At 39.8% G+C, this 11,312-nt stretch overlaps 1 protein-coding gene across 1 annotated transcript in view; it reads right to left on the bottom strand.

Annotated features, from left to right (window-relative positions):
- Positions 1 to 7,870: 7,870 nt before the first annotated feature.
- BMP7 (bone morphogenetic protein 7) overlaps positions 7,871 to 11,312 on the bottom strand; it is a 90,875-nt gene continuing 87,433 nt past the window's right edge. Inside the window, exons 6-7 of the mRNA XM_063459547.1 lie at positions 10,826 to 10,936; positions 7,871 to 9,855 (exon numbers count right to left, since the gene is read on the bottom strand). Coding sequence (XP_063315617.1) covers positions 9,706 to 9,855; positions 10,826 to 10,936 — 261 coding nt within the window. The 3' untranslated portion in view covers positions 7,871 to 9,705. The remainder of the gene's footprint in view (positions 9,856 to 10,825; positions 10,937 to 11,312) is intronic.

Genomic DNA, 11,312 nt, shown 5'->3' with positions numbered 1-11,312 from the left:
GCTGTACCAGAGTTGGATCCAAACTGCCACGTGGCGGCCATGCCGCAACCAAAGTAGGCCACTCCCTAGTACACAAAGTGACCAAACGTACAGGAGACATTTTAACCCCAAAATCAAGTTTTAAATCCCTTTTTAAAATTCTTCACCATACAACCTAAGGGATCCGGGATCGTTGACTGCGACGCACCCATACTTAACAATGGAACGTCGTCGACAACGAATACTATACACGCGTACTATTCAACAGTCACACCCGTTTCCTCTGGCAACAGCACCACGTGGTACGGTTACCAAGTGAAACGTACACAATAACACAATAAACACTCAGGGAATTCCCGTACACACACAGCTGTTACACCAGTCACTATATAATCAATATTATGCCCTTTGGCGTAACTATACAGTCACCCACGCTATAATTCTCTATATACGAATTACCCGTCTATAACACACCCCAGTAACATCGTCTTTTACAAATAGCGGTTACAGTACGGTTAGCATAGGTCAAAGCACAAGTTAAGGTCACAATACAATTATTAGTGGTTATGGTGTTAAACATGCACTGGACGACAATGATTAGTACTTATATACAGTGTCAGTAAATATACAGGGTTATGGTACCGTGCACTATGATACAGCAACACACTATTAACACTCTCGCTAGACGGCTGAGCTTGCGCTATCTAACAAGATATACACTTTACTAAACAATCGTTAACACATTTACAATTCCCAACTAAACTATTGGCCAGTACCTTGATGGACTACCTAAAACTATATACACCCGTTTTGGTTAGCCACACTGCCCAATCACCACATATAGCGAGCTAGAGAACCGAATTTACACAGGCGCCTCTTAGTCGCACTATCAAAAGTCTAGTGGGTTCCAAATTTACACGCCTTCCCACTTAGCCCAGATAGGTTGAGAGCTAGCGAACCGAATTTACACAGGCGCCGCTTAGTCTCCCGGTCCCTCCGACCTAGCGAACGTAATATACACCCTAGAACGCTAGTCTAGACAAGACACCGGTGTCCGGCTAGGGCTATTTACACCAGGACCCCGCCTGACTAACAAAATCAAACGGTCTGACTAAAGAGCGTTCGATCGAGCGGTGCGCCTTCGCTCCTTCCCTCCGACAGAGGGGGCAGATACACAGATTCAAAACCCCTTTGGGCCTACCGCACAATCGGTATACCCCTAGTGGGTCCTGCCGTCTAAAACAGCAGTTGTCTTACCTCCTCGTTCCTGAACCTGAGTTCACACTCATCGACGGGGACACCCCAGCACTTCTCACGTAGAGGCCGATGATCTCCTGGACAACAGACCAGTGGCGCCGAGACGAAGGGAGGTCCACGCAGAAGTTCAGGGGTGCAGCCGTAGAGAACGTGGGCAAAGATAGACCGTCTCACGCCTCTGCCTCTCAGCTACCGTTGAACGATGAGCTTCCCGGCCAATGCACCAAATGATACCGGAGAAACTGACGGAAGCCAAGCACAGAGAGATGGACACAGGTTTCTTCAGGAAGGAAGAGATTCTTTATTGGATCACCGATCGGGACTCAGAGGGACTAACGTCACCAAAATACAGCAAGTTCTGAGCCCTGGACAATAGTGCAGGCTCCTTATATAGGCACATAACTCCTCCCATATTAAGCTCCACCCGCACATTCTCTTAACCAATCAACACAAATAAGAATTAACTTCCTGTTTGACCGCATGGCTTGTCCAGCACAATGGAGGAGGGGGAATACTACATCCTGTATTCTTGCACATGCTCCGTACACTACTGATCGTATCTTGCCTCGTGCAACCAACTGATCGATACGTCAGCATATGCACGTACACATGCCACGTGGTAATCTCGGCCTACTAAATTTATTTTTACCGAGATTCCACCACAGTACACTGCACATTTCCAAGACAGAGCTAAACACAGAGAATGTCTACATTTAATTGTACTTTCCAAACTCACAAACATATATTTGTTAAATATAGGGGATAACTTAAGTAAATTTAATATTAGACAATCTTGGGAAGTGACAGTGTCTTATAAAAACAATGACAGTGAGAATGATTTGCTAATTATTTAATTGGTGTTAATATGAGTTACCTCTTCACTGTTATGGTAATACATTTTGGTAACAATAACGTAAGATGAGCTCCATAATTTCAGTAAAGTGTAACGATAATGTCTCCTGTAGGCGACATGCAGGTGAAAGTTCAAAGGCTAACAAAACCTTGTAGGAAATGTGAAGTAACTCAAGATCTGTCTTCTATGTATGCTTTACAACTTGGTAGGAATAGACGTTAAAGGATCACTATAGGGTCAGGACCCTATAGTGTTAAATCCACCAACTAGCCCCCCTGGGCCCCTCATGCCTCCATAAATATAGTAAAAATCTTACTGTATTCAAGCCTGAAGCTGTAACTCTGCATGCTGTTACACTCAGAAACACAAACAGTCTGCTGACATCATCAGAAGTGGCAGCCTGATCCAATCACAGTGCTTCCCCATAGGATTGGCTGAGACTGACAAAGAGTCAGATCAGGGGCAGAGCCAGCATGATTCAAACAAAGCCCTGACCAATCAGCATCTCCTCATAGAGATGGATTGAATCAATGTATCTCTATGAGGAAAGTTCAGTGTCTGCATGCAGAGGGAGGAGACACTGAATGTTTGGATGCATTTTAGGCAGCCATGACCCAGAAAGGATCTCTAACAGCCAGTGAAGTTATCACTAGGCTGTAATGTAAACACTGCATTTTCTCTGAAAAGACAGTGTTTACAGCAAAAAGCCTGAAGGTAATGATTCTACTCACCAGAACAAATTCAATAAGCTGTAGTTGTTCTGGTGACTATAGTGTCCCTTTAAATGTATCATCCAGGGATAAACTGCAACTTTTTGATACAAACTCTCCCATGTAAAACAGAATGCAGCTATTTGAGACAAACTCTCCCATGTACAAAAATGATGTGTGCATATTAAAACAGAACCTCCCATATAAATCTGATTGTAAGCATTTTAACACAGATACCCATTTTCTGCAACATTTTTTAAAAACACAGTCTCCAATATAAAACAGATGCCAGAACACGTTCTATGTTTTTATCTATAACCAAAAGAGCTTGCAATCTTTTTACATAGATTAAGAAAGGAGTCAAAATTTCCACTAGCCACCGGCCATTGTCTAGCTAAAATGTAGCCCTAGTGAGTAGAAGTTCACCCCTGCTAAGCATGCTATGGCTTGTAGTGGTGACAGGGCCAGACTTCACAAAAGGCCACCAATGCCACGGCCTCAGAGTGGCAGGGAGGAGAGGGGTAGCATGTCAGGAGAAGGCGGCGTGGCTAGTGCTATCTTGGCCTGGAAGGGATAATGGGAAGTTTATATACTCACATGTATTTTTACTAATGCGTGAATTCAATGTGAATTCAGAAAAGCCAGTTGTTTTTAGTTTGGGTAATTTACCCCCAAATGTGAAATGAACTTTGACAGTTCGCACTTCAGTGAGGTTTAAGAGTTAACGTTGATCATAAATTGCTTGCTACATTTATACAGCATAGCAGCAGTGAAATAGTTAACTTAATTGCCGGAAATCTTCTGTCTGTTTGGAGCTCTGTGAGTGCACATTCCTTATTTACTATGGGATCTGAGCCGTAACATTTCATGTTGAAAGAATCTCATACCTTAAATACCATTAAAGATAACGCACTTTGCGGTACCGATTGTATTATTTTAGGCATTTCTCTTGGGGAACGGAAATGGGACCTTTTAATCATCACTCAGTGGTCAACTTGTCAACGTTTGAACATTCATTTTATCTCACTCCAGCGCAACTCGCCCGTTCTCTTAAGCCTAAAATAAAGTTCTGGGTTCTATCTGTCAGTTTGTTTGTTTTTGTTTTGTTTTAGCTTTATGACTTCAGACACAGTGATTGGTGGGTCCGAGATTCAAATCCCCACAAAACACTGCCACCTAGAGGTGTGGTGCAGTCAGTAGCAGAGATCCAATTCTAGCATTGTGGTGCCGCTGGTAGTATACAAGCGGGCAATCCTTTTGGGTACTTTCAGCTCCCCACTCTCACGTTATTAATGGCGAAATGATCTACCCATACCTCCCCAACTATGGGAGATATAGACGCGGGACAGGTGCAGACAATGGTTAGGCATACATCAAGTTGGTTGACCAGTATGAAAAGGCTGGACTCATTCATGACTGCTCAAAGAAAGGGCGTTCCAGGAGTGCTTGGTGCCGAGACTGACAGCGGTACTCAACTCAGCATAAGCTAGTTTTACAATGCTCTCCCACGGCACTGATTGGGGACAATTCCTTGTGTTTCTAGATGCAAGACACCATAAAACTAAATCAGAATGGGGAAAAGGAGTCCCACCGAGCCCAGGACAGTGAAGAGATATGTCTTCCTTATAGACAGACAGAGAAACAGACAGACAGAAAGAGAGAGCTCTAGAATGGGTTGTTTTTTTCTATAGAAATGGAATGGAAGTTTAATTTTTCCTTCATATTTCTATAAAAAAAAATCTGGCCTGGCTCTAACTTTAAATGCACTTGTGTGTGGGCCTTATCAGAACAATTTCCTCTGCCGTGCCTCTGATTTTATTGAGATGACTCTATCACAGAACTATTTTTGCAGTAAACAAAACCAATTTACCCCTAGTTCTTTCAAACAGCTGCTGACATCTGTAGCGCTGCTACGATCTGTTAGACTGCGTATCCGCTGCGTAAACACTGAAGGAAAACGTACAGTCTGCTCAAGGTGAAAAAAGCCCAGATCTTCGTACTCCTGCCATCCATGCAATTAACTCCTGAGCTTCCAGGGCAAGGCGGTGTGAATGGGTCAGCCGCTCAAGGAGGGTTCAAACAATGAGCGAATCCGTATGTGCTTATTAAAGAATCGTAATGAGCTGCCAATTTTTGGATAATTGATAAAAGAACTACATTGTATTATTTTACTTTGTAAAGAGGCTGCAGGAAGTTGTACAATATGAAATATACAATATGTATTTAAGCCTGTGGCAGGAGAAGTTGGTCACATGGTTTGACCAGAGGTGGCGCTAATGGGGGCTTTTAGAGGCTGGAGAGTTAGATGTGGGGTTATTTAGCCATTGCTTTCTATAGCAAGTACCTGATTCTAAAAAGTCGCCTGATACTGCAATACTGATCCTACCATAGTCCTCCTTCGGGCTACTATGGAGCAGGGTCCCCAGGTGAATTCAAGGAAGGGGAGCTGGGCAGAGGGGTTGTGCTAGATTCCTTATTCATTGGTTAAGTAGGATGACATTGAACACCAGGCAATTATTGGGCAGACTAGATGGGCCAAATGGTTCTTATCTGCCATCACATTCTGTGTTTCTATGCCGCTTTTCTGGGGGGGAAGGGTTTGATTTAGGCTCAAGCCGAAGATGTTTCTGGAAGGTTGCAGCACCGATGGAGCTGGCAATCTAAAAGTGAAAGAAAAATGTCAAATTGTAATGTTGTGACAGTTGATGGCCAGTAATATTCTGTTACTTTGTCAGTGAATATCGTGGTCAGCTACCAATGATTGATGCTGGTCATCACATTTTATTATTTACAATAAAAGATTGCATACATTGTAGCCTCTGAATGTATTATTTTAACATGTACGGATAAGAAAATACCTCTTTTCAGTATTTATCTTGGTTTGCAGTTGGTCCTTAGGGGACGGGCATCTTAATGTCCTCTTTGTTTGGAAACACTTACTTTGTGTTCATGAATACGAAATAGCGCGCTGTATATCTAAAAAAATATCTCTAAATCATCTTCAAGTGTGTACATATATGTATTCTATACTATATGTATTTCATATGGTACTCACTTGGATAAGCATTGTTCCTCAACAAAGAGGACTTAACGATGTCCGCCCCATGCAACAAATGCCAGGATATGGATCGTACAGTGGTATTTACTAACATTACAAAATTATACACACAAAAAAATACAAAAATCTTCAATTTTTAGTTATAATAACAATACTTAGTTTTCATTTAAGTGACCATGTTGATGACAACTACTTTGCATAGTGAGCGCATGTTGACAGATCTTTACACTTCCACCGATACCGATAGACCTCAGCAATAAACAGGTGTTTTGGGGAGAAATAATGTCATATTATTTAATGGCTTGATAAAGACCGTAACAGGTCGAAACGTTGCAATATATCTGCCTGGAAACAATCGCAGTGAGTGCCTGTGATTTTTTCCATTTATATTATTTAATGGCGACTGAAACCTAAAAAAAAAAAAAAAAAAACTTACAGAGTCTCTGAATTACTTTATTAGGACTTAAGTCAGGAGTTGGCGATCACCATGTGACTCCCTGAACTGAACTTCACTGCTGCACAACATACCTATACACTTTTTGTAAGACTCAAATTTTAAAGGGATACACAATAGTCACCAAGAACACTTAATCTCAATCCTTTCCTATGGGAAAAAAAAACTGAGAAACATTGGATTGGACATTGCCTCCTCCATGAAGTCGCAAGAGGCGGTGAAGTGAGCAGCATTGAAAGGTGGTAAAGGGTGAGTAAATTTTTTTTATTTTTTTACATTTTATTGCACATGGTGGGAACCTGAATACAAGCAGGGACAAGAGCAATATAACATTAAAAACACAGATTTGTTTTCCTAACGCTATAGTGTTCCTTTAATTCGGTTTCCGACAGATTAAGAAACTGTACAAACGAGCATTCTAATATTTTTTCCAAGCACCATCGAAGTCGGTGTCAAACTTCAGTTTGCCATGGTTCGTTTCGTCCTTCTATTTTACTCACAGACAAATTGATGTATGAGTCATGTTAAGAGAATTGGCTGAGTTCATTGCTGATCCAACTCAGTAGCTAAAATCATCAACCTTTAATACGGCCCATCTACAGAGCGCGGGAGTTCAGGCAGCAGTGAAGGTGTTAATTCATGACACGTTAGCTCTTCTCAAGTCATGAGACATGTTTAGTGGTCCATGTAACCTGCCTGTGAATGAAGTCACTTTCAATTTGTTCCAGTTACCTAGCAGAGAAAGGTCAGGGGGGGAAGTGGAAACACAATTCCTTCAAATCTGAAACTAGCTTTAACTCTAAACTCAGTCTGTCAGCTTCGTCATGTTGCTCAGTTACAAACCTTATCACTACATCAGCTGTGCCATTCAATACAATTCTAACAGAAAACACATCAAGGGAGGCCGTAACATGTCCACCGTGCAGGAGAGATGACACATGATGGAAACGTTCAAACACATTAAGATAAAGAAAGCAACGATTTCAATAAAGTATAGCATATTAACAGAAAATGTAGTAGATACCTGGAATACACACACACACTCTCTCTCTCTCTCTCTCTCTCCTTTACCACACTTTAACTCCAATATATGCCATTTCATACAGGTTTGTCCAATTCAAAGGTCACCTTACAAAAATTATTTAAACCATTCAATTTACTAAAACATCTGGCCTGAATTTAGAAGGTTGAAGGGCAATAGCATTCTCACAGTCACCTTCCTTCCATCATCAATCATTATTATCCTCTGGGGTGGTATGATTTGGGCTAGAGGTACAGCAGACGGAGCCAGGAGGGACCAGGCCAGGTCACAGAGACCATCTAACTAGCCAATAACTCAAGTCCTGAGCTGCAAGTGGAAAAATGTTATTTTTTATGACTTTACTGCAAGTTAATTAACCAAATATAATCAGGTTACGGTTGTCTGGATTGAAAGCACGCTCCTCTGTGAATTGTAAAGCAAAAAAACATGGCTGGTAGGCTTATAACACAGTACAGACGTAGAGAAATCAATTTTGTTCAACTTTGACATTTATTTGCTGAATTGCAACAACTTGAAAAATGTAGTCGAGTTGGTGGAAAATATCTTAATATTCGGTAAATTCGCTTAAATTTTGAAAGGCATTTGTCAAAGCACCATCACTTCCTGTTAAGTGTATAATACTCTAATCTTCTTTTTGGCTGTCTTAGAACGATAGAAATCTATCCCGATGTTAGCACCTTAGATTGTCTCTCTAAAATAAGTTAATTAAAAACGCAAAGAACAAAAATGCAATGAAAGACAACATTTTTTGTTTTGTTTTTAATTATTTTTCGTCTGTACACAGAAAATATCTTTTCAATCTTTGGAATGAAAAACAAAATGTCAGTTCTTAAAAAAACAAATGTATTACACGTGAAAGTCTAATTTGTTTTACTTTCCAATATTTTTTTTTATGTCCAAAGGTCTTTCGAGTTATTTAACACCTTAGGTGATGGAAAAAGATAGCAGCTAGTAAACATTCCATGTAGGATCAAATTAAGGGGTAAAATTAGTTGGAAGTGAAAGGCAAAACCCCTAAATTTTGGGGGGAGCTAGAAAACTAGACACAGCTAAACTGCAGCCAAACCAATTCCTAGCTCTGACCCACCTGCAATGTCTTTGCTATTATCTTATTCTTCTTTTACAACTCAGGATATTCTCACACCCACCTTATAGTAATTGTGCACCTTACAAAATCTTAAATCTCCAACACATTAAATAGTGGTCATTGTAATTTCTGTTGGATTTCTCCCCAAAGTAGTCACACGGCCAAACAGGTAGGGGAATTGCAAGCAGCCTCATCGAAAGTTAAAATGTTACACTTTCATTGAATTATTTTAAAAAAATGTAAAAAGTTACACTTTGTGTGTATTTCCCCCTTTCTATATAAAACACCAAGTTTTTGTTTTTTTCAAATCCACATTGACATTGCACATCGCAAGTAGTCTCATCCAACAAGCGTTCATTAATGCTTCATTATATGCAGTTAAATCCCAGGATCGAGGTGGTGTCATATTTGTCTTGAAGTAAAAGTGATGCAAATGTGACTGCAATTGAAACATCATCTTGTGTACAAAATTGTATTTAAAAATAATTCACTAATTCTATGGTCAACAGCATATTAGGGGAGTAAAAACATTTTATAAAAGAGTCCTCTCTACCACCACCCCATTCCGACATCGCTATATTACATGTTAACTTACCAAATTGGTGCCCAGATCACTATGTGTAATCTGTCCATAATTAGGGCTAACGAAGTTTAGTGTATACACCAAACTGTATGATTTGTACACTAAAGTGGAACAACATTATTCACAACTAGTTTTGGTCTAAGTTGCAATGTATTGTTAGGTCTCACAAGAAGAAGAATACATCTGATTTCCTGGGGGCCTATAATTGGACTCCAATGACCTTTTTGCTACATTTAGCAGGGTGAATATCAATGTCACTGAATAATGGTGTCACCCAGCAGAATCCATAAAGATAACATAAAATTCAGAGGCAATTTTTTGTTTTGTTTTTTCCTGGAATTCTTTGTCTCTCTGTTTGTTTTTTTCTTGAATTGATTACCACGATATCATAAGACTGCAGTCCTCTTCTGTCTCTACATTTTCAGCAGACAAAGTGGGGGAAGCAGGACATCCTATCCTTGCACCTTTCAATGTTTATATGGCAAAGGACGATTCTTGTTAGACTCCACACACTGTGATGCTAAAACTACAAAAATATGCATAAATACTCGTATGAAGAAAGATCAATTACACTTATGGAAACTGGTTGATGTAATCAGCATAGTTTGATCCTACATGGGAGTGCACCATAAACAGTTTGGCCAAAGCAATGTGTTGGGAGTGGGAAAGATCATTCTCAAAACTAATGGCAACCGCACGTTCTGACGACCATGTTTCTGTATTTCTTCAGTATTACGTTGGAACTGTCATCAAAATACAGGACAGAGATTGGGTTGAGTTGAGTAGGTGCACAGCATGGCTTCGGGACAGTGTCTGGGTTGATAAAATGAACCTGTGTAGATAAACAAAAAGTTACTTATTGTAGTCATTGTGCGGTGGACAATGTAGGTGTAGATGTGCAGACAAATAAAACCTGAGTTTGTATGAATAACGTTAACAGTACTTTTATGTTATTAAATATAAAGTAAAATATTAATTGTTATTTTATCTGAGAACACTTGGTAGAAATGAAACCGGGACTGGAAACAAAAAACAGAATTTGAGCAGCTTAGACGTATCCCTCCCACCTTTAGCCTAAAAAATCCAGGATTGGAGAAGGCATAGCTAGGGCTTGAGTTATGTCAATCATGCGAGTCAGTAATGTTCTATTGAAGTGATGGTAATGTTACAAGTAAAAGTCAATTGGTGGGCAAGCATGCCAAACCAACAAACACAAGGTCCCAGCCAACCAGGTACACCCCTGCAGTACAACCCTTGCGCATGCTACAGACACTCTTAGTCACCTTAATCCAGAGGAGGTTCAGTGTGAGGGAACAGAACTACTTTGAAACACAAGAAAAAGATATGATGTATCATATGGTTCCTTGAATCACTATGTGGGGCATCAGGGGGAAGAAAGATCTGTGAGTGACTTATACAATATCCACACCACTGGATTTAGCTCTGTCCTGGTACATCATGTGTACCATCATCTTCACTCCCTGTCAGTCATCGACTGAAATGTTTCCTTTTGCTGCCACTGAAAATATTTAGTGGAAGAGGAGAAGCAAAATGTACGTTTTTTCCCCATCGTTTGCATTGTGTGCCCATGGCCGTGCCTACACTGACCGGGATTGTGATATCATTTATGAATATGTAACATGAATTTAAGATAAAATTGAACATCAAAGAAGAGAAAATTGAACATGAAAAAAAAAAAAAAAGATAGCATGAGTTATATATGTTTTTCAAAGTTTTATTCAATGGAGTAATTTCCAGAAAAGTGATGGAGTTGCCATCTTACACCCAAGTTTCAAACTTACCAGAGTTTGTACTATGGCGTGATTTGTTGCATTCATGTAAGAATTTAAAGGGAAAGCACATTCTCCTTCACAATAATATGCTGCGTATCCCTCTGGAGCAATAATCCAGTCCTATAAGAGATAAATAGGAATACTCCACTAGAAGATTGCACAGACGTTTAAAGAATCCTTGATACACCTTTTATCGCATTTGCTAGAAAAAGATTTTAAAAATAGTACAAACTTTTTTGAAGCCTGCAGCCAATTAACTTAAGCAAAAAGAAACATGTGCAGATTGTTGTTTAGGGATAACAAACAATTAAATCAATTAATAAATAAAAATAATGTTCATGTTTACCATATAAAAGTTCATTTTTTTGCTTGAGCCTTAACAGAATTATTGAGAAGGTAAACGTTTAAGTGATTATATGGTATCTGTTATCAAGAAACATGTGTCAGTGTTAATGTGGAAGCACAGATATAGCGAGAGAACAAAAATACAAATGGC

This window comes from Pelobates fuscus, chromosome 6 (assembly GCF_036172605.1).
Source record: "Pelobates fuscus isolate aPelFus1 chromosome 6, aPelFus1.pri, whole genome shotgun sequence".
Lineage (NCBI taxonomy): Eukaryota > Metazoa > Chordata > Amphibia > Anura > Pelobatidae > Pelobates > Pelobates fuscus.
The sequence above is the reverse complement of the archived record's forward strand: the minus strand, read 5'-3'. Positions and strand labels throughout refer to the sequence as shown.